This window comes from Triturus cristatus, chromosome 3_1 (genome assembly GCF_964204655.1).
Source record: "Triturus cristatus chromosome 3_1, aTriCri1.1, whole genome shotgun sequence".
NCBI lineage: Eukaryota > Metazoa > Chordata > Amphibia > Caudata > Salamandridae > Triturus > Triturus cristatus.
Window position 1 is genome coordinate 17,585,242 of NC_140583.1, and position 24,421 is coordinate 17,609,662.

The 24,421-nt window shown below is 51.9% G+C and overlaps 1 protein-coding gene across 1 annotated transcript in view; it reads left to right on the top strand.

The window, feature by feature from the left end:
- Positions 1-24,421, top strand: part of ACP2 (acid phosphatase 2, lysosomal) — a 131,496-nt gene that overhangs the window by 9,196 nt on the left and 97,879 nt on the right. Inside the window, exon 2 of the mRNA XM_085646607.1 lies at positions 23,653-23,748. Within this exon, the coding sequence (XP_085502733.1) occupies positions 23,653-23,748 (96 nt within the window). The remainder of the gene's footprint in view (positions 1-23,652; positions 23,749-24,421) is intronic.

Sequence of the window (24,421 nt, forward strand, 5' to 3'; positions counted from 1 at the left end):
CTTTGATGTTCAAGCACATTTGCCCACTCTTTATCTGTCAAGTCCCTACCTATGTCCTCGGTCCATGCAGTCCTTAGTGTGTCCAAAGTGACCCTTGTATGTGTGCTGAGGCCTGTGTAGAGCCATCTAATGAGGTGCCTGCCTCTGCCCATGTAATAAACCATTTTTACCAGATAATGAGTGGGAGGTTCTAGTCGCTGTGGGGCCCAATGTGTTTTTATATATTTAATCAGTGCAGCATGTAGCAAATATAAATGTGTTGGGGCCCCGGTCTCGTTAACGAAGGTATCATGGTCAAGCAGCGTCCCATCCCGAATAGGTCTGCCACTGTACTAATCCCCACATCCAACCAAGGTGTTAACTTGCGTTTAGTGAGCCTGCCATTTAGCGATGTGCTGCGTGTTGGTAAAAAGCTGGTTTGGTCTATATGTACTAGTTTGGGCAAAGAGGGCAACAGCCGGTTGGCCAGCACCTTACTTAATATTTTATATTCCGTGGTTAATAATGACAACGGGGCGATAGTGGGCCATATCTGTGGGGTCTCTTCCTGCCTTCAAGAGGGAAACAACCAGTGCTTGTGCCGTGGTGAGTGTGAGGGAGCCCTTCTCCCATGCTGTCTTGTAGAGCAGCTCAAGTTGGGGCACTAGGGACTCTGCATACGTAGTGTAAAATTCAACTGGGAGCCCGTCCATACCAGGGGTTTTGTTACACGGAAGTCCCTTCATGACGACTCTGATCTCAGCCTGGGTAATGGGCCCTATGAGGTCTTTCTGGGCTACCTTCGTGAGTCTCGGATATGTTACGGTGGATAGAAAATCCTCCGTCCGTGTCTCTGCGTTGCATTCTGATGCCCCATATAGTGTTGCGTACTATTGTCGGAAGGCAGCGTTGATATCTGCCTGGGTAGTGACAGTGACACCGTCCAATGTTGTCACCTCGTGTATAACCACCGAAGGAGGGGTACCGCGGATCAATCTGGCGAGCAAAGCCCCAGACTTATCCGCTTCAGTGTGTGCGCGTCGCGAATAAGCCTGGTAGTCAATGACCCGTAAAGACTCTAGCAGCTCTGCATGCTTAATTCTCGCCTCCTGTAATGGACCCTTTTTGTTGTCATCGGTTATGGCTTCTTGTTCCAGCCTCCCCAGATAACTTTCCACCTCCACTAGAGACTTATGGATTTCCAGTCTCGCACCCACAGTCGTACTAATTTCCCTCCCCCGGAGCACAGCTTTAAAAGCATCCCAGTCTATCATTCTGTTTGCCGCCGTATTGCTATTTTCAGCTAAATAAAGCTCAATGGTCTCTTAGAGATCACTGCGGAACACTGAGTCTTCTAACAACTGCGGCCACAGACGCCACGTGGGAACCGGTGTGGGCACCCTCCCCCATGCAATGACTATCTCCAATGGGTTATGACCCGAAAAAGTTTTTGGCAAATAGGTGGCTTGAGGCACTTGCATCGCTATCCTATTGAAACAATATATTCTATCTATTCTGGTGTGAAAATCATGTACTGGGGAATAAAAGGAGTACTCCCTGTGCACTGGGTGGCGCATCCTCCAAACATCACATAGTTCCCATCCATACGCCCATCTACCCAGCGCCTCAGCCTGTTTAAACGCTCCATGCAGGGGCGGGTGTGACCTATCCGGAGATACATCCATTATTGCATTGCAATCTCCTCCTACAATCCATTGATGCGTGTCCCATCCAGCTAGTGCCCCACTCACCATGTCCCAGTACTTACCTTGGTCAAAATTTGGAGCATATACAGTGCCTAAGACCTCAGGTTGACCATCTAACGTACCTCTCACGAAAAGGTACCTCCCGAATTTGTCCGCGCTCTGTTCCAGAGCTATAAGGGGCACTCCTTGTCTCACCCAAATTGTGGTCCTCCTCGCAAAACTAGAGTAAGAAGTGGAGAAAATTTGACTCCTCCATTTCTTGCGGAGTTTCAGCACCTCGCTGTCCACCATATGAGACTCTTGTAGGTATACTACCATGGCCTTACAGCGCTGCAATTGTGCGTGTACTCTGTGTCGTTTCTGCACTGAGCCCATACCCCATATATTCCATGTTATTGTGGTGTATCTACCCAGCATATGCATCGTGGTGTGTTCTGTAGCTGCTGAAAAGTGAAAATGGTTCCCAAGTAGAAGACCCTACCTAAAGCAATCTTTAAAATGAGACCGTCCCCCCCCCCCCCCCCCCCCCCCCCCCAAAAACCCAATACTCGGTCGGGTCAACAAACTATACCGGACCATGAAACTTAACTGAACCAATAAGAACTCAATGGTCATATAAAGCGCTTTCGCCATGTGAGGGACATTGCTAGCACTTCGCATGTGCTGTATCCTTTGTCACAACCTCACAGAGAAGCTACTACGGAACCCTGGGCCTAAGTAGCACATTCCCATTCAAAACAAACATACTATTACTGTGATCATCCTGTTACAAAGCACACTGCAGTTACAAAAATAATACTTGCAAGGGTACACTCAGCCGTATAGGTCATTGATTAGTTGCGGGGTCGCAGACGGAAAGAGGGCCTCACTGCCTTCGGAGTCTGATTCATGCGTCGCTTATTCCTCCGAGGAGGACTTGGCGGCCGTTCTTGTGGCATGTGTGAAGGTGGCCGCAACGACAATCGCCTGTGATTTGTTCTGTCGTATTTGCTGCTAGGTGAGATATTTCCGTGCAGGAGTCCGTCGTGATCTTCTGTTGTCACAACCAGTGGATGCGTTTAAGCTGTTTCGACTCTTGGCAGCGAGTTGAGAGGTAGATATTGCAGCGGGGGTTAGTTCCATCACCTCCAGCCAGTCCTCTACATCCCCCGGGCTATAGAAAAAATAAGATTTCTGGTCATGCAAAATTTTTAACCGGGCCGAAAAGAGAAGTGCATATTTCAGGTCTAGATCCCGCAGTTTCTTCTCAACCGCAAAGAACAAAGAACGCTGCCTCTGTACCAGCACTGTATAGTCAGGATATAATGAGATTTTAGCATTTTCGAAATTTATCGGAGATGATTCACAAGCTTTTTGCAGGAGAAGGTCTCTATCACGAAAATTCAATAGTTTCTCTATGTGGGGTCGTGGGGGAGCCCCCGGTTTTGGTCACCCGGTAGCTATTCTGTGCTCTCGCTCAATACAGTATTGTGTGGAAAGTCCTTCGTTCGTGACGTCGTCCCTGAACCACTGTTCCATATAACGCGTGGCATCATTCCTCTCGCTCCGTTCCAGTAGGCCAATGACGCAAATGTTATTCCGACGCGCCCTGCCCTCTGCGTCCTCCACACGGTCTAGCAGGGTGGCGACCTGGTCCTGTAGTTGCTTGACGTTGGTTTCAGTCTGTGCCTGTCGTGGGACCACCTCATTCAGTGACGCGGCATTGTCCTTCACCTTGTCCGCGACGCTTCGCGTTATCCACCTAACGCAAAGTAAGACCAGTAGTCAGGGTCCCAATCTGAAGTTCTATCGCATTCCTTGAGTCCCACACCTCCTGTAGTATGAGGTCCAACTTGTCCACAGGTGCGGAGACAGCAATAGGTGGTATATATCCTGACTTGAGCGTGTCATCCGCATGGTCTGCTGTGTCCGGGACAGTGTCTGGGCCCCCCTGGTCCTGTTGTTTCGCTCTGTTATGCCCCATCATACAGGTCAGGCCAGCAAGTGACAGCGTGTTCAGGGTTGGCAACAAGTTCCCAACGCTCCTTCAGTGGGTCACCAGTGTAACGATTCTGCAGTCACCCCAGCCCTCCCTCAGCAGAGGCGCACCGGGGTCCTACAAAGCTTTGAATAGAGCTGTCCGGTTTAATCTCTGGCACACCACGGCTCTATTACTGGCGCACCCGGGCGGATCGGCAAACTCAAGGATGGTCTTAGCTCCTTTAGGTCTGGGAACCCCGTTGGCACTGTCGCCTCCCTTGGACTCCGGCTGTGGAGCGTGGGTGCATAGGGACTTTGAGGGGTCGGGTGGCCGCATTAGAAAACTCTCTTCTTTGTCCTTATTTTGCAGAATAAGGGCAAACGGTACAGTTTGGCCTCTCTCTGTGTGGGTCTCACCATCCCTGAAGTCCCTCGACGTGCAGGTCGGTCTTCCTCTGTCCTGTTGTCTGAACTGGATACATCAAGCATTGGCTGCTGCATGGGGTCCAGTACCCCAGGTATTGGTATTGTGTGGCTCCGGTCGGTCCTGGCAACCGCTCACTTGGCGGGGGGTACAGATCTGACCTGTGGAAGCACGGCTACCTCATCCTGGGCGGCTGCTATGTTGGTAATTCCAGTGAGCAGCAGGTTAGTGTAACAGACCTTGCTTCTTTGGTGTCTGTGGCTGCAGGGGAGTAGCTCCTGTACTCCAATTGAGTTTTTTGGCAATTGGCAAAGCACCGGCAGCCCTCTGGGTTTTTTGGAGTCTATACAGAGTCGGGATGAGTCGGTTACTCCATGAGGGTCGAGTGCAGCAGGCAGTCTGGCAGGGTTTGGGTTAACTCAGTCGTGCGCCTCAGTTCTCAGTTCAGCAGTCTTCTTTGTCCACTCCTTCATTTGTGTTTATCGAAATCTGAGGTCCTGGTATCAGGGGGTCCCCTAAATACTCAATTTAGGGGAGTGAGGGGTAGTAGCCAATTTGCTACTTACCCCAGGGTCTCCACACCCCCTAGATGACCACTTCCTTTGGGGAGTGGGCATTAACTTGTCCCAGAGTTCCTAATTCCACCATACAGAAGATGGTGGACTTTCTAAAGTTTTGTTCACCTCCGGCTTGTTCACCTTAGAGGTGTTTCCAACCAGGCAGTGCAACATGCATCCTCCATAGCTAACTTTCCCATCTGTCCTGGGACCAGATGGGCCCAGGGCAGGGCGTGGCATCTCCCCTATCTGGAGAGGCCTTGAGTCGCATAGCAAAGGCGGCAGGGGCCTTTTAAGCGTTCTGCCTTGATATGCTGATTTACCAGCTTTCCTGATGGAGAAGGTGATAACACCTCTCTCCAGAGCAGGCATTGTTTCTGACCACTGAGAGCGCTGCTCTCACCTCCTAGGGGGTCATAAACTCATCTGTGGTGTCAAGCTGGACTGGACCGGTCAGCCAGCACACTAGAGGGTTGGTAGATTTTAGGGGATACCTCTAAGGTACCCTCTGGGTGCATGTATTAATAAATCCATCCCTGGAATCTGTGTAGGTTTATTAATGCCAGGTGTTTAATACCAATTACCATATGGTTCAGTGAAGCCATTATGTAGCTGGGGAGCTCGTTTTGACCAGTGCCCAATACATACCTTAATATGGCTTCCCTGCTCACTTGCAATATCCATCAATCGAACTGGACTTCACAGGGGCATATCTGCTCATGCAGATATGTCCTCACATACAATATAACGCATCCTGCTGTAGAGGTGGCTTACAAATATACATTGGAGGGGCTCTGGCATGGCACACACCGGTGTGTCGTTTCATGTTTTCACCCATGGTGTGCACCATCTCACACAGCCTGCATTATCAGTCTGTGTGGAAATTGTGTGTGGGTCCCTTAGGTTGGCATAAGATATGCTGTATCCCTTTGGGACCCTCTTTAGCACTCTCACTAGGTACCTGAGGTACCATTTAAGAGGGACTTACAGGGGTGCTAAAGTCTAGCACAAGTAGACAACACCTTGTTTAGGGGAAGGAGCAATGGGAAGGACGTCTGTTTAGGAGACCTCAGTGCACAGGCAAGAGTCGAAAATCAGCATCTAGTTGCTAAAAAGAGGGCAAGAAGTGGGGGGGAAACTGCAACAAAAGCCCAGTTACCTACAGTGTTGTATAGGGAAAAGAGGTGAAGAGAAGGAAATAATACAGCGACATTGAATAGTGGGAAAATATATCACAGAATGATGGATGAAGTGAGGGAGAGGAGGCGAGTCTGAGGAAGGGAATGTGACATTTAGTTCCTTGAAGCTTTTTTTCACCATAAACCTTTTTTTGTGTGTGTGGAATATCGAGGCCGAAATGTCTTACATATAACAATAAGACATCATAAATTAATTCCCCATACTCAATGAAACCATTACAATACGCGCAGGTTAACCCTCTTTTAGACCCACACAATTCGCCTATGGCAACATCACTTACTAAAGCCCAGAACCGCCGACAGATTCTCAAGATCAGGCACCATATTGTTGTATTTCATCATCAAGCTGGGACTCCATAGGGGAGACCGGGGCCAAGACAAGACCTCTATAGTCAGTCCACTGCTGCCAAATATTGGAGTGTTTTGTGGGCATCCTCGCGCCTGAAACACCGCAACATCTAGCCCCATCCAGTGGTGCATTCCTCATTTCCAGGCTCCTGCCGTGGGCGGTGTCGTGTGTGAGAAGTTGGCCTGGTATATGCTCCACTAGTTATAGTGGGCACCTTGCACCAGTCCAAACAACCCTTATTGATGAATAGATTTAAGACAACCTTTATTGAAAGCTATCCTAGTGGTAGCTGTGGAAAGCAGCTTTCAGGATAAGTTTTGAAGGAGTGTAAAGCAGCTTGGTTTACCAGATTATAACCTCTTGAATGACCAAATGAAAGGAGAACGACACCAGGTATGTATCTATATATATATATATATATATATATATATATATATATATATATATGTATTTATTTTTATACACTCTCTACTAACCTCTTTATGAAGTTAGAGAGCAAGACACACAGTGACACAGTTATTAAACGACAGTAAATAGTACAATATACAATGGGCCCCAGGGGGCGACCAAACCATATATCAAAAAAGTGGTATAAGAACCACAACTTGACCATACACAGTGCCTAGAGCTCGTAGAATCGCTGGGACCCCAAGGAACCACCCAAGGCAGTGACACAGGAGACCCACGGGGGACGTGTGCAGTGTGAGAACACAGCCGCGAGCCCCGTACAATTCAATAGGAAAGTCGTGGTTGGAATTTTGAAGAATAAGAACACTTAGAAAAGGACTTTGAGCAAACCCCTTTAGACTTAGGGGGTTCTAGGGCCAGCACTGGAGTACTCGAGTTACCTCGCCCAGTCAAGCCAGGTGCATAGGTGTCAAATGGTGTCAGGAATCGTCGTTGATTTCAATGGCGATGTGCTGCAAAGTGCTGCTGCTGTGGAGAGGATAAGTATCCGGTGTGATCCAAGCCTGGATCGAAGATGTGAAGAACCTGAAAGCAGAGGGGACAGAGTCTGGGTCACTTGCCAGTGACCAGGGGCACGATAGACGAATGCCCACCGATGTCGGGTGTTTCAGGTGCGAAGAGGTGAAGCTTGACTCCACTGCCACGGGGACCAGGAGGCGCCAATGACAACCACCAGTCCGCAGGCGAGCTTTCCCCCGAAGGATGTCTAGTGCTGGGTGATCAGTTTCCAGATTGGAGACCAACAAGCCTTGGCAACTGCAACCCATGCTGTGAGAGAAAATGGCTTTGGTGTGAACCAGCAAGGTCCTGTGGACTCCCCAAGCGATGGAGAGTCAGGGCAGGTCTGGAGCAACCAGGAAAGCCCGTTGAAAGTAAAAGTACCCTTCTCAGGGACCCACAAGTCAACGAACAACGGATCGCGAAGGGACCTCGGGAGGAATCATTAGATACCAGCCCACGGGTCACTCGAGTAGTGTAGGCCAGCAATCTTTGGTGGAATCACTGCTCGGGGTCTGGACTATAAGTAGAGCAAAGCACATCCTCAGGGATCGCCAAAAAGCATATGCTGCTGCAAATGGTCACGGTGTCCAGGGGTTGGGGTTGCACGGTCCCCACAAGGGCTTTGGATCTCAAGGTTGCTGAGAGCACGGATCGGCTTTGGGGAAGTTTGGAAACCCACCTCCTGTATTAATAGTCAGTGTCCTTTGGGAGCAGCGTTGATGCAAACCGGACAGATGCGTCTTTGGTGCCTGCCTTGCAGGGGAGTAATTCCCTTTACTCCAAGGGAGATTCTTCGGTCATCCAACGTTGTGTGGATAGTAGAAGTTCTGGGATTCTGTAGCAGAGTTTCATTCAGGTAAATCTAAAGTCCTGTAGTCAGGGGTTCCTACTTTATACCCAAGGAAGGGGAGGGACAAACTCTGGGGACCCACCTAAGGGAGGGTCAGGAAAGAGGGGTGGCTACACCCATTTCCTTTGTCCAGTTTCGCGCCAGAGCAGGAGCTGGTAGCCCCTGCCAAAGGTTTAAGCTGGACTATGCACAGGGACACCAAATGTGCCCGCAGTGCAGACATCAAAGCACTCTTGGAGTGCACCCACCCAGCCCCAATACACTAAAGCTGTCTGGGGGGTGATTACACCTCCCGGTGACAGGAAACCTTTTGTCCAGGCCTCCCCTGCCGGAGTTTCGTCCATCAGCAGGAGGGCGGACTCTTGTCTGTGGCTGGCAGCATCCATTTTGTTGAGCTGGTACCGGGTATACCGGTGCTGTCATGTTTCTCCTTCTAGTAGGGTGGAATCATACCTCCCACACCAGTTACTGGTGTTGGGGTATGATTCTAAGGCGTTTGACACAAAACACGATTTGTTTCCATGCAGCCATTCCAAAGTTAGCATTTACCGCAAGGTTATAATGCACTTAAGAGTATATGGTTTGGCTGCATCACAAACAACCCCGGAATAAAGGTTCCGAAAGCTGCAGAGGGGCTCTGCTCATGAAACTCAGCACCCTGCCTTCAGGATTGTTAAGGCCTGCCATAGGGGTGACTGATAGGTTTATATGTGCAGTGATATGGATGGATATAATGAACCTATATCTAAGTACGGGGTGCATACACCACCTTACACAGGCTGCTGTAGCAGACCTGTTGTGTCATTTTAAATGGCTTCCCAGGGGTGGCACAATACATGCTGCAGCCCCTGGTAGGCCTCTGGGGTACCTATGCCCTGGGTACATAGTATACCATATACTAGGGACTTATAAGGATACCCCAGAATCCAATCTGGAGTACACCTAAAGTACATGCAATTAATGTAGAGAGGAAGCAGCTAGGCTGGGGCCCTGAATAACAGGGTCCCAGCCAGACTAAAGTCGAAAAACAGTGAAACATCAGCAAAAAGTGGGGGTAACCATAAGAAGCAGATCCTACTCTCCTACACCGTGTCCTTTCATTGTCTAGCAATCTCTCCCTTTGCTAGTGTGAGACCCAAGAATAATAAATGTCTTTTATATCGGGTACCTCCTATTACCTCAGTGCTGTGGATCAAGAGCAGCTTTGGATCAAATAGACCACCCACGAAAGAACCTCCTGAAGGCAGGACACTACTCCCCGCCAGCAACATGTAAGGGCAGCACAGCTCCAAACAGTGTGGAAGAAGGTGCCCTCCTCTAGGCCACAGCAGAGGCCCTCAGAGGAGCCAATGACACACATGCGCCTTAATTGGTATCTGGTAAAATATGCTCTGTGGATGTATTTCAATTGGATTAAACAGAGGTGGGATTAAAAAGCCGCCTTGCGCGGGGCCGTCAAGGCCTCTGTCCAATGGTCCTCATTAAGAGTGGGAAAGTCTCCTCGCCATGTCGTCCCAAGGGCGGGCAGTGTGGTAGCACTATGTGTTACCAGAAATTGGTAAATTTGCTTTATATTGTGAGTGCCTAAATCCCCCATTAACAGTTTGTCCTGCATTGGATTGAACTCTGGCAGGTCCTGAAGACCTCCTATATAGGGAGAGATGGCATGGCGTTCATGTAAATATTTATAAAACTGGATATAATGTAATTGAAAATCAGTCTGTAGCTCTTGGAACGATTTCCAGACCATGCCTCTGATAACGTACTCCATAGTGGAAATCCCTATGGCATAAAAGCTAGTACTGGTGATACGGCTAACCTGTGAGGTAAAGTTTAGAGCTTTGTAAAAAAACATCCAAGGTTTTTTAGCAGACTTCTTTGGGGTTGGTAGCTGGCCACACACCTCTGACCACAGACAGACCAGATGGAACCCTAAAACTCCAAACACCAGCGCCTCCATTTTGTCCGCATGTAGCTTTAAGAAATTATCTTTCATCCAGATGCTAATGCTGGACATACAGTGTTTGAATTTGTCAGCCTCAAAAGGCAGATTGCCAGAGATAGACACACACAAGTTTGTGTGTCATCTGCGTCAGATAGAACTTGGAAGGGGAAGGATCACATTAACTCCGCAAGAGGGGAGACATACAGATCAAAAAAGGTAGGACTGAGGGCCGATCCCTGTGGCACCCCACACAGAAGGCTAAATGCATTACCCTTGAATCCCCAACAGCTGACAGTTTGCACCCTATCTATAAGAAAGGAGTGAAGAAGATTAAGGGCGGTACCACTCACTCCAGCATACTGTAATTGTTGGACCATGCGCAAGGGCGAGGCGGTGTCAGATGCTCATGATAAGTCCAACACTGTGAGAAGTTGGCCTGATATATGCTGTCCACTAGTTATAGTGGGCACCCTGTATCAGTCCAAACAACCCCTTATGGTGAATAGGTTAAAGACAACCTTTATTGAAAGCTATCCTAGTGGTAGCTATGGAGAGCAGCCTTCAGGCTAAGTCTTGAAGGAATGTAAAGCAGCTTGTTTTACCAGTCTATAATCTCTTGAATGGCTAAATGAAAGGAAACCACACAAGGTATATATTCAAAATATATGTATTTAAGATAAACCACACCCCTCTAGTCTCTTTATGATACTGGAGTTCGAAGTACTTAATTTACAAGTTAGCAATCAACCGTAATAGCACAAATACACATTTGGGCCCTGGGGCTTACCAAACCATATACCAATAACGTGGTATAAGAACCACGACTGAACTAGACACAAGGCCTAGAGCCTGTAGAATTGCTGGGACCCCAAGGAACCACCCAAGGTAGTGACACAGGGGACCCACGGGGGCCGTGTGCAGTGTGTGAACACAGCCGCGGGTTCCCGTTCGCTTTTATGGGCAATGTCGCGGTTGGAAATTTAAAGATTAGGGACACTTCTAATCCAGTCAGGACCAAACCCTTTTGGACTTAGGAAGTTCTAGGGCTAGCACCCACAGGAGCACCAGAGTACTCGTGTTACCTCACCCAGAGAAGCCGGGTGCATAGGTGTCTTTTGGTGTCGGGTCGCGTCGTCAATTTCAATGGAAGCTGGCGAAGAAGTGCTGCTGCCGTGAAGAGGAGAAGTGTCCGAAGCTATCCAAGCCTGGATCGAGGATGGAAGGAACCTGAAAGCAGAGGGGACAGAGTCTGGGTCACTTACCAGTGACCGAGGGCACGATTGACCAATGCCCACAGATGTCGGGTGCTTTAGGTGAGTTGACGGGTGTCTTGACTCTTCAGCCACGCGCTCCAGGAGGCATCGATGATAACCAGGAGCTGGATTCGAGCTGTCCCACGAAGTCTGTCAGGTGCTGCGATGTCGGCGACCAGATTGGACCCAACAAGCCTTGGCAACGGCATGTCACTTGGAATCAGAGAGAGGACGGCGGTGCAGACCAGCAAGGTCTGTGGGACTCACCCAGCGAGGGTAAGTCGGGGCATGTCTGGAGCAACCAGGAAAGCCCAATCAGAAGAGGAGTTGCCTTCGTGGGGACCTACTAGCCAATCAATCAATCAATCAATCAAAGTACTTGTAAAGCGCACTACTTACCCGTGAGGGTCATAAGGCGCTGGGGGGGTGCCGCTACTGCTCGAAGAGCCAGGTCTTGATGAGTCTTCTGAAGGTGAGTAGGTCTTGGGTCTGCCGTAGGTGGGTCGGGAGGGTGTTCCAGGTCTTGGCGGTTAGGTAGGAGAAAGATCTGCCACCGAAGGTCGTTCGTTGGATGCGGGGGACAGCGGCGAGGCTGGCGGAGCGGAGCTGGTGGGTGGGGGTGCAGATGCTGAGTCTGCTGTTCAGGTAGGCTGGTCCGGGCAAGCGATCGTGAAGTAGCCTCGAGCGGTCGCCCCTGCAACCGGTTTGAACTGGACTATGCACAGGGACACCAAGTGTGCCCCCAGTGCAGGACTTCAAAGCACCAGAGAGTGCTCCCGCCCAGCCCCAATACACATCTGCCTGTCTGGGGATGTGGTTACACCTCCCTGGGACAGGAAAACAATTGTCCAGGCCTCCCCTGCCGGACTTTCGGTCAGCAGCTGGAGGCCATACCCGTGTCTGGGGCAGAGGCATCCATTTTGTGATGCCAGGGTTGTAGAAAGTCCTACCGGGTTAGACCAGTGTGAACATGTCTCTCCCTCTAGAAGGGTGGAATGCTACCCCCGCCACCAGAACTGGCGGGGGTAGTATTCCAAAGCGTTTGACACCAAACACGACATGTTTCTGTGCTGCCATCTCAAAGTTAGCATTTACCGCAAAGTTATAATGCACTTAAGAGTATATGGTCAGGCTGCACCATAGACGGCATCAGAGGAGGTACTCCGAACGCTTCAGAGGGGCTCTGTTCATGCAGGGGCACCCTCTCACATAAAAACCAAGCACTCTGCCTTCAGGATTGTTAAGGCCTTCCATAGGAGTGACTTATAGGTTTTATATGTGTGTGCAATGGTAGTGATCTAGGTAGCCTATACCACTGTAAGGGGTGCAAGCACCACCTTATCTAGGCTGCAGTAGCAGACCTGTGGTGATATTTTGGAGTGCTTCCCAGGGGTTGCATAATACATGCTTCAGCCCCTGCTAGGCCTCTGAGGTACCCATACTCCAGAATCGAATTAGAAATGTACCTAATGTACATGGGAACCATTTTAGAGAGGAAGCAGCTAGGCTGGGGTCCTGATTAGCACGGTCACAGCCATACTAAGGTCGAAAAACAGTGAAACACCAGCAAAAAGTGGGGGTACCCATGTGAAACAGATCCTACTCTCCTACAAACACCACAAGGATAACTGTCCTGCCGGGATCTACCTGGCGTGGGATATTGTCTGCTGCCACAATGAGCGCAGTCTCTGTATTGTATCCACTCCTAAACCCATTCTGTGATGAGTCCAGGAGGTCATGAGTGTTGATCAATTTAACCAATTCCTGGTTCAAGTACTTCTCAAATATTTTGGCCGGTGAGGGCAGCATAGAGATGGGTCGAAAGAGTTTCAAATCATAAGGTTCAGGACCGGTTTTCTTTTGTAAGTGGATTTCTTCCATAATATAGGAAAGATTCCAATATCCAGAGTGTAATTGAGAACTCTGTAGATATTCTGCAGTACGGTCTGAAGCCAGTTGCAAAATTTTGGGTGGACAGGGGTCAGCCGAGGATCCCAATTTAAATGCTCATCAAAAATTCCTTGGTTCACTAAGAAGAAGAAGGAGGAAATGCAGAAAGCAAGGAGAAACAGGAAGAGGTAGTGAAAAACACAGCCGGAATATCCCTAAAGGATGAGGAATTAAATTCAGAATACATATTAAGAATTTTATCTTGGAAGGGAGCTGCTAATTTATCACAAAACACTTGTGAAGTGTCAATGGTCATTGAACAGGAGCATTGGAAAGCTCCTTAACCACTTTAAAATGTCCCTTGGCTTGCTGACACCCCTCCAACTGTGTTTCCACGTGAACTCTCTAGAGCTACTGGCCTCAAGTTGGCTTTCAAAGCTTTCGTCTGCCACCTACAACACAATGTAATCCTCATTGTTGGACCCGGCCTCGTGGCGTGGCCCATTCCGACCCGTAGCAACATCACACCTGATCCCCCACCCCGTAGTAACACCACACCTGATCCCCCCACAGAACCCGGGGCTACCCCCGTCCTTCCCTCCATCTTCCCGACACCGGGCCCCCTCCCTACTCCATCGGCCTCGCGTCCTCCAGTGACCAGGCCCTGCACCCCAGATGGCCGCCCCCGACCCCAGCACAACCCCGGCCTAGTCGCGCCATGCCGGCTGGGGGGAGAAAGAGCTCCCGGTGAGCAGGAGAGGGAGGAGCAGTTTCACTCACACCTCTGGCCTCCTCTCAAGAGATGGTTTCGATCGCCCTCCCTGCCTGCTGCGTGTCTGGGATCCCTCCCGACACCGCCTTGAAAGGATCAAAGGACCGTGTGGCAGGAACCCCCAACAAACGACCCCCAGGGCTAAGACCCCTGCCCGTGAGGACTCCGGACATCAAAGGGGAGTCGACCTATAACAAGGGGCGCTCTGGGACGATCGGAAGACTGAACCTGGAACGAAGAGAGCCCTGCTGATGTGGTCGCGGCTAAAGGAACATCATCACAAGATCCGACGGAACTCTTGGAACCTCGGTGAGCCTTGCAGACAGCGTCGCGGCTCCACCTGGCAGAGACAGACTTCTGCCTAAGTCAGCTGAGCCCTGCAGACAGCGTCGCGGCTCCCCCTGGCAGAGACGGACTTCTGCCTGAACCAACTGAGCCCTGCAGACAGCGTCAGGGCTCCTCCTGGCAGAGACGGACTTCTGCCTGAATCATCAGAGCCCTGCTGACGCCTTCGCGGCTCCCCTCGCAACCTTGAGAATTCGATCCCGGCAGACTTGGTCGCTCTCCAGTACTATTCTGGTCCGGCTGGACCCCAAAGACCGTCCCGTATCCCCCGGCTCAAGGATTGAGAGCCGTGCGCCGGATACGCACCTGCATTGACCCTAATCCTAAGACTGTCCCGCTACCCCTACCCCCACCCCCACCGAGACTCTATGAGCCCTTGCTCTACTTGTACAGACGAATCTGCGGATCATAAAGTTCCCGATATTCTAGATAAAGAATACTTGCTTCAGAATCTACGGTGTGGTTTCTCTGTGTTGCATGGTATTAAGTCAGTGTGTACGATCCTAGATACGAGACCCATCCCTGAGGGGGTCTCCCGCCAGTGCACGGCTACATCTCCCGGGGAGGGTGAGTCGCAAGGCGGTCAGGTACACACTCTGTCCTTTCCTGAGGCTGGCACTTCTAACATTGGTGGCAGCGGTGGGATCCGAGCCCGCAATCTAGAGTTCGTACAGTGAACGGCTGACGCACTACCGAACAAAAACGGCAGAAGAAACCACCATGAGCACCACTGAAACCGATGCAAGTGCTACGTTTTGTGTAAAGCGGTTAGGTGAATACACACACAAGGAGCTGAAACAATTTTGCAGACAACGGAAGATCGCTACCACTGGTCTAAACACCAAGGAAGACATGCAACAAGCCCTGGAAGCCTGGGTAGAGTCCGGAGCCTCCCTTCCCCGACTGGACGAAGTCGGTGAGGAGAAAGAGCAGCCGGACGAGCTCAGGAACTTCCCGAGAACAAGCAATAAACCCCAGGCACAAAGCAACGCCACGAATGGGGTACGGTCCCCGGAAGACATCACAGACAGGGAAAGAGACCGAAGTCATGAACTAGAAATGGCCAAATTGAAAATAGAAGGCGAGATAAGGCTAGCCGAAAAGAAGCTAGCGGTGGAACAACTCCGAGTACAAGGAGAGCTAGAAGACAAGAAGCTACAACGGGAGCACGAGGAAAAAAAACTTCAGCTGGAGCACGAGCGCAGCTTGAAAGAGATAGAACTCCGAGCAAAGAGAGAAGGAGCTTGACCCCCGGGGGCCCCAGAACCAGCCCCCCTGGTAGAGCCGAAAGTCCACATCCCCAAGGATGTGGTCAAGGAGTACTATCGAAATGATGACATCCAGCAGTGGTTCAAGGCCTACGAGGTAGCCATGACCTCCCACCGCGTCCCACAGAAGGACTGGGGGGCCGGGTTGTGGGGCCGAATTCTGAGCGAAGGACGGGACACCCTCCTCGACCTACCAGCCTCTGCGCAAACCTCCTACAGCCATATGAAGGAGCCCCTCCTCACGAAATACGGCCTCTCCCCCGATATGTATCGCCAGCGGTTCCGGGACTGCCGAAAGATCCCAGGCACCACCTGGGTGGAATACGTAAACGTTTACAGCCGAGCCCTGGAAGGGTGGATCAAGGGCAGCAAGGTAACCACCTTCGAAGAACTGACCGACCTCATTGCCTGGGAACACTTGTCCACAAATTGTTTTGTAGAACTACGACAGCACCTGCTCGACAGCAAGCTCGCAGACCCGAGGAAGCTGGCCGTCGAAGCAGATCGCTGGGTTAACACCCGGGTCCCCTGGAGCTCCGTAGGAGACTACCCCCGCAGCCATCAAGGACCTCCCCGGCAGAGGGGGGGCGAATCAAGGGAAACAGAGGGAGTTCCCATCCGGGCCCCCGCGGAGCCCCCCGAGAAACCCACCCCCGGGCTTCCCAGCTCCTCCGCCAGGCAGTACCGGCCCCCCAGGTAGACAAGGGCCCCGGGTGAATATCACATGTTTCCGCTGTCAACGGCTCGGGCATTACGCCAGTGACCCTCAGTGCCCCATGGCCCAGAAACCCCCCACGACAGCTCCCCCAGCCCGACATATGGCCACCGTAACCCTAGGGAAGGAGTTTGAGGACCCCGAGGGATGGGAACCTGCAGCCATGGCCCTAGTCTCTCTAGGAGATCGAGATATGATTCCCGGAGCACCCCTACCCGCAAACACCAAGAAGTACCGCCAGCTCGTAACGGTTAACGGCCACCCGGTGGAGGCCCCTCGTGACACCGGGACGAGCATCACTGGTGTCCTCAGCCACTTAGTCCAGGCGGACAAGATCATCCCCAATGTCTTTTGCCCTGTGATAGCTTCCGACAACACTGAGAGTTTGTGTAAGGTGGCCTTGGTACCATTCGAATGGGGGGGAGTAGCCGGAACATTTCGGGTGGCTGTCCGAACCGCACAACCTGTAGACTGCCTCCTGGGAAACGACCTGGAAAGTTCCCCCTGGAGACAGGTCGAGCGCAAGACCCACCTCGGGATGATGGGTCTACCAGAATGGGTGTGCGCGACCACCCGCTCCATGGCGGCCCGACTACCCCCCCGTGGGGGAGTCGAGGATGAAGCCCCCAGCACCCCCTCAGATGACGAAACCGGGGGCGACCCCGTTGAGCCCCACGACCTATCCCCAGGAGGAGAGCCCCTCGACGACGACGGGCCCGTCCATCCCGACCCCGCACAGATCACAGAGTTAGGGGATCTGCCCGAGTTGGCCCAATGGCGCCACGAAGGAGGCCCCTCCCGAGAGGAATTCTGCCAAGAACAAGCGACCTGTCCTTCCCTGGTCGGACCCCGGCAGCAGGCCGAAGCCCAAGCCGCGGGCGACCAATCGGGAACCCACTTACTATATTGGGAGAATGACCTCCTGTACAGCGAACAGCGGTCTGCCGAGCTAGGGTCAGGCCGGGTGCTGGTGGTACCCCTATGCTTTCGGGACTTCCTCCTGGGCTTGGCCCATGATGTACCCCTGGCAGGCCACTTGGGCCAGGACAAGACCTACCACCGCTTAGTAACGCACTTTTATTGGCCGAAAATGCGAGCCCACGTAGAGGCCCACTGCAAGTCCTGCCCCACGTGCCAGGCCAGTGGTAAAAGAAGAGGGAAGTGCAAGGCTCCCCTCCAACCCTTCCCAGTCGTTAGTACTCCCTTCGAGCGGGTCGGAATTGACATCGTGGGGCCCCTGGACACCAAGAACGCCCAGGGTCACCGCTTTATCCTCGTCCTAGTGGACCATGCCACACGATACCTGGAGGCCATCCCCCTCTGCACCGTCACGGCCCCCGTGGTGGGCCGGGCATTAATGGGGATCTTCTCCCGGGTAGGGTTCCCCCGAGAGGTCGTGAGCGACCGAGGCACCAATTTTATCTCGAAATATATGAGATCCCTGTGGCAACAATGTGGAGTATCATATAAATTCACTACCCCTTACCATCCCCAAGGCAATGGCCTAGTGGAACGGTTTAACCGGACTCTGAAGGGGATGATCATGGGTCTCGAGGAGCCCCTGCGGCGTAAGTGGGACGTCCTTCTCCCCTGCCTCCTGTTCGCCTACCGAGAGGTCCCCCAGAAGTCCTTGGGATTCAGCCCGTTTCAGTTACTGTATGGGCACCCCGTCAGAGGTCCCCTGAGCTTGGTCAAAGAGGGATGGAAAACGGCACCCCGGGACCCACCTCAGGATGTGTTCCGGTACCTTTTGACGCTCCGAAACCAGACCCGGAAGTTCCGAGAGCTGGCCGAGGCCAACCTCGAGGCGAGCCAGGAAGAAATGAAGCGCTGGTACGACCAGAATGCGACTCTGGTCGAGTTCCAGCCAGGCCAGCAGGTCTGGGTGATGGCCCCAGTGAAGCCTTGCGCCCTCCAAGACAAATGGACCGGGCCCTTCAAAGTGGTAGAACGAAAAAGTCAGGTGACCTACGTGGTGGACGTCCAGTCTGCCCGGAACCCCCTTCGGGTCCTCCACGTGAACCGCCTCAAGCCTCACTTCGTGCGGACGGAGTTGAGCTTACTCCTGGCCACAGACGACGGGGCGGAAGAGGAAACGGAGCCACTCCCTGACCTCCTGCGAGCCAAAGAAAAGGATGGCTCCGTGGAGGGAGTGAACCTCTCCCCCTCCCTCACACCCCAACAACACGAGGACTGCCGCCAGCTATTGGGACAGTTCTCCGACCTGTTCTCTCTCGTCCCCAAGGTCACCGACTGGTGTGTCCACGACGTGGACACCGGAGACAGCCCACCGGTACGGCACCGAGCCTACCGCGTCCCCGACCGAGTCCGGGCCTGCATCCAGGCGGAGGTCTCGAAGATGTTATCTCTAGAGGTGATTGAGCCCACAGACAGTCCCTGGGCCAGCCCGGTGGTAGTAGTCCCAAAAGCAGCTGCCCCGGGGGTTGCCCCCGAACTACGGTTCTGCGTGGACTACCGGGGGCTCAATGCGGTCACCCGAGCCGACGCTCACCCTATCCCCCGCGCAGATGAGCTTATTGACCGCCTTCGGTCTGCTCAGTTTCTCAGCACCTTCGATTTGACCTGCGGATACTGGCAAATTGCTCTCACAGAAGGAGCCAAAGAGAGGTCCGCCTTCTCCACCCCGGATGGGCACTATCGCTTCAGAGTGATGCCCTTCGGGATGAAAAATGCTCCGGCCACCTTTCAGAGACTGGTGAATAGAGTCCTGGCCGGGCTAGAAGAGTTCAGCGCCGCCTATCTGGATGATATTGCGGTATTCAGTTCCGATTGGGGTGAGCACCTCCGGAGGGTCCTGAGGGCCCTGCGCCAAGCCGGCCTCAAAGTGAAAGTCAGCAAATGCCAGATTGGGCAAGGATCGGTGGTCTACCTGGGGCACCAGGTCAGGAGCGGGCAGGTCGCACCCCTCCAACCTAAGATTGACGCCATCCTGGCCTGGGAACCACCAACCACCCAAACCGAGGTCCGCGCCTTCCTGGGCCTCACTGGTTACTACCGGAGGTTCATCCAAAACTACGGCAGCCTCGTAGGACCCCTCACTGAGCTCACGTCCAAAAGACAGCCTAAGAAGGTGCAGTGGACCCCTGCCTGCCAGGAGGCGTTCGACGCGCTAAAACGCGCCATGTGTACAGCCCCTGTGCTCCAAGCCCCCGATTACTCCAAGGAGTTTGTGGTACAAACTGATGCTTCCGAGCATGGCATTGGAGCCGTCCTATCCCAGCTCAATGAGAAGGGCCTGGATCAGCCCGAAGGTTACTGCCCCGAGAGCAACGATGGAGCACCATTGAACGCGAGGCGTTCGCCGTAGTCTGGGCTCTAAAGAAACTGCGGCCCTACCTCTTCGGAACCCACTTCCGAGTCCAGACAGATCATCGACCGTTACGGTGGCTCATGCAGATGAGGGGGAAGAACCCCAAACTGCTACGATGGTCAATCTCCCTTCAGGGGATGGACTTCACAGTAGAGCATCGCCCTGGCCCTGACCACGCCAACGCTGACGGCCTCTCCAGATTCTTCCGCCTCAGCGAAGAGAACCCCCAAGAGGATGGGTAGTTCTCTTCGACCTTCAGCTGGGGGGGACGCATGTTGGACCCGGCCTCGTGGCGTGGCCCATTCTGACCCGTAGCAACATCACACCTGATCCCCCACCCCGTAGTAAGACCACACCTGATCCCCCCACAGAACCCGGGGCTACCCCCGTCCTTCCCTCCATCTTCCCGACACCGGGCCCCCTCCCTACTCCATCGGCCTCGCGTCCTCCAGTGACCAGGCCCTGCACCCCAGATGGCCGCCCCGACCCCAGCACAACCCCGGCCTAGTCGCGCCATGCCGGCTGGGGGGAGAAAGAGCTCCCGGTGAGCAGGAGAGGGAGGAGCAGTTTCACTCACACCTCTGGCCTCCTCTCAAGAGATGGTTTCGATCGCCCTCCGGCCACCCTGAGGGCTGGCTCCACGCCTGCTGCGTGTCTGGGATCCCTCCCGACACCGCCTTGAAAGGATAAAAGGACCGCGTGGCAGGAACCCCCAACAAACTACCCCCAGGGCTAAGACCCCTGCCCGTGAGGACTCCGGACATCAAAGGGGAGTCGACCTATAACAAGGGGCGCTCTGGAACGATCGCCAGACTGAACCTGGAACGAAGAGAGCCCTGCTGACGTGGTCGCGGCTAAAGGAACATCATCACAAGATCCGACGAAACTCTTGGAACCTCGGTGAGCCTTGCAGACAGCATCGTGGCTCCACCTGGCAGAGACGGACTTCTGCCTAAGTCAGCTGAGCCCTGCAGACAGCGTCGCGGCTCCCCCTGGCAGAGACGGACTTCTGCCTGAACCAACTGAGCCCTGCAGACAGCGTCGCGGCTCCTCCTGGCAGAGACGGACTTCTGCCTGAATCATCAGAGCCCTGCTGACGCCGTCGCGGCTCCCCTCGCAACCTTGAGAATTCGAGCCCGGCAGACTTGGTCGCCCTCAAGTACTATCCTGGTCCGGCTGGACCCCAAAGACCGTCCCGTATCCCCCGGCTCGATGATTGAGAGCCGTGCGCCGGATACGCACCTGCATTGACCCTAATCCTAAGACTGTCCCGCTACCCCTACCCCCACCGAGACTCTATGAGCCCTTGCTCTACTTGTACAGACGAATCTGCGGATCATAATGGTCCCGATATTCTAGATAAAGAATACGTGCTTCAGAATCTACGGTGTGGTGTCTCTGTGTTGCATGGTATTAAGTCAGCGTGTACAATCCTAGATACGAGACCCAGCCCTGAGGGGGTCTCCCGCCAGTGCTCGGCTACATCTCCCGGGGAGGGTGAGTCGCAGGGCGGTCAGGTACACACTCTGTCCTTTCCTGAGGCTGGCCCTTCTAACACTCATCAGAACAGACAATATGACCGACGAGTGGGAACTGCAAGTCCTAGTCCTGTACTTCTTTTCGGGTTCGCCAACATAGAACTCTTCACCACCACAGACAACACCAAATACCCAAACTTCGCCTCCTGGTTCCCACATCCACAGTCCATGGGCGAAGCACTATAGGTGAATTGGTCAGGGATATTTGCCTACGCTTTTCCTCCTCTCCCACTCCTTCCATTCGTGGTCTAGAAGCTTCGGCAAATGACCGTCACTTTCATCCTAGTGGCTCTCGTGTGAGCCAAGCAACCCTGGTTCACCAACCTTCCCGACCTATCCCTAATTCTTCATTAGAAGCTTCCCTACTGGCCAGATCTTCTAACCGAGAACCAGGGCACCATCAGGCACCCCAGACAGCTCAATCTTGGGATTTGGCTCTTGAAGTCTAAGAGTTTGACTACCTCAATCTGTCTCCTGAATTTGTGTCCACCCTTAAAGAGATCCGCAGACCCACCAGGCAGGCCAATTTTGCTACCAATTGCTGTCTTTTCTAAATAAATTGATCTATTGAAGCCTACAGTCCAAGACATAGTTTGTCACCTGCTTCATGTGTAAACGTTAGTCCACGCCTACACATCTATCCATCTCCACTTAGCTGCAGTTGCAGCGTACCTTCTGAATTGGAAACATTTTTCCATGTTCAGGGTCCCAGTCATCAAATCTTTGAAGGAGAGGCTTAGGCCCACATGCATCAAAGCAAAAACCGGTCGCAAACGGGAAGATTCTCAGAATCTGCCCCTTTGCGACCGGTATTTTTGCATTTGGGATGCATCATCCCAAATGCAAAAATCGCAATTTAAGGAATCTCTAAATTGTGATTCCTTAAATTGCGATTGCATTTAAGGAATCTCAAATTGAGATTCCTTAAATGCAATGCATCAAAGTAAAAAAATTAGCGATTTCGCTAATAGGGGGAGCAAATACCATGAAGTTGAACTTCATGGTAATTTGCAAAAACTTTGAAAAATGCACTTTTGTGCTTTTTTCAAAGTTTCATGTTGCACACACACATGCCCTTAGAGCATATGTGTGTGCAACATATGTGCACAGATCAATTTCAGGGGTGCAATAGGGTGTCATTTTGACACCCTTGCACCCTTGAAATTGCATGAGCAATTTGCGAGTACCTACTGGCACTCGCAAATTGCTCATGCAATCTCCAATTCATTCCTATGGGCCTGGAGGCCCATAGGAACGAATGGGACGGCATTCCTTAATTGCGACTCGCAATTTGCGACTCGCAAATAAGGAATGTGTCGGAATCGCTATTTTTATAGCGATTCCTACATGCATAGGCTTTTGCAATTCCTTAAAAATCGCTATTAAGGAATCGCAAAGTCTTTGTTGATGCATGTGCCAGTTAATTCGGTTATTCAACCTAGGGTACCCCAGCCCCTATCTGTAACTTGAACATTGTCCTAACTCGTCTCATGGTCCCTCCTTTCAAGGCCCTTCATTTGTGCCCTCTCCAGTTTTTCTCTTGAAAGGTGGCCTTCCTAGTTGCCATAACATATCTCAGGAGAGTGAGTGAGCTTCAAGCTCTTACTCTCCAGGGACCTTTTTCCAGGTGCTCAAAGAGTTATCCTTAGGACTTATTCAAAGTTTCTAACCTAAGCTGAAATCTTCATCCCACCATAATTGGAATATTATATCCGTGGTAACATTCCCATAGCTAATTTATGTAAAGCAGCTACTTGGGGCACTCCCCACACACTGACTATGCACTGCTGTGTGGATGTTTTAGCATGCCAACAAGGGACGGTTGGCCAGGCTGTCTTCCATACACTTCTCCAAGCCTCTGCAACATCCTCCAGCTAGCCACGGCTTGGGTGGGGGCACTGCTTTACAGTCTATGTGGAGCATGTGTATCAACAGCTAGACATTCCATGAACTGAGAATGTTACTTACCTCTAAGCATTTGTTTGTGGCACTTGGTGCTGTAGAATCGTATGCGCTCTCCCTCCTCCCTGGAAACCTGGGGCTGTTGAAGATGCCTTTTTCTTATTTCATTAGCAAGGTCATCCTCTTATGCTTTTCTATGATCCATCGTCATCCTCACGCGCCATGCGGAACATAATGGAGCCAATGCTCATGCACATTACCAATCATGGGAGGAGTCACTGTACCTTCTTCAAAGAAAAACAACGTACTCACGTCTGAGCCAAACACTAGATGGCAGGAGTATGCAGAGCATGGGAATTTACAGCACTGCATGCCTCAAACAGATGATTACAGGGTAAGTAACCATTTTCATTTCTATGTATTTGGAAAGTTTTCCTTGCTCCCATGACTACTTTGCCTACTTAAAGTTTTCAGGTAGCTAAGCAAATGTTCTTGGTTTTCATCAAGTGCTTTAAACAAAATGCAATCATTGATTAGCTTCTTCTAAGTGATTTGTTTTTTCTTCATTTTCGGTCCAGACCCCCATAACCTCCTCAGCTTGTGTCTTTCCCCCCAACAAATTCAGTACAGAACAGTTATTCTCTTCTTCTTAAGTGTAGAAGTTCTTCTAACGATACGTCTCTGATTTGCTTTGTTTTCAGTTGTATCGCCATGGAGACCGGTCACCTATCAAAGGATACCCTACCGATCCCTATAATGAGGACACGTGGCCGCAGGGCTTTGGACAGCTGACCCAGGTGAGTGCAAGATCTGCACTATGGTGTTGGTTGTTGGTTCAGCAGCTGTTTGTGAAAGAGACGTGTGTACTCAATCCCCTATCTTTGTGCTCTGTCCTTTTGTGTGTAGAACAACCATAGTCCATTTAGTGTCGCTGGTCCTTGATGCTCTGTTGTAACTGAAGACCTGTACATGTTCACTCAATGTCGCTGGTGCTCCGGTGGCTTCTGAAAAGCGTATACAGGTTCACTCTGTCCTTGGTGCTTTGGTGGCCTATGAAAGCCCTGTGTATGTGGGTGCTGTGGCAAGGCATGAAAGAGCTGCCTACGTGTACTTGGTGTGCCATTGGGACCTGAAAGGCCTGGACACGTTGGAGCTCTGGTAGAGCCTGAAAGGCTTGGTCACGTTGGTGGTCTGGGAGTGCCAAAAAATCCTCTACAGGTTGATGGTCTGGTAGAGCATGAAAGGCCTGTACATGTTGGTGGTCTGAAAAGGCCTGTACTCGTTGGAGTTCTGATAGAGCATGAAAGCCTGTACTCGTTGGAACTGAGGTAGAGCTTGAAAGGCCTGTACACGTTGGAGCTCTGGTGAAGCATGAAAGGCCTGGACACGTTGGAGCTGTGGTAGAGCTTGAAAGGCCTGTACACGTTGGAGCTCTGGTGAAGCATGAAAGGCCTGTACACGTTGGAGCTC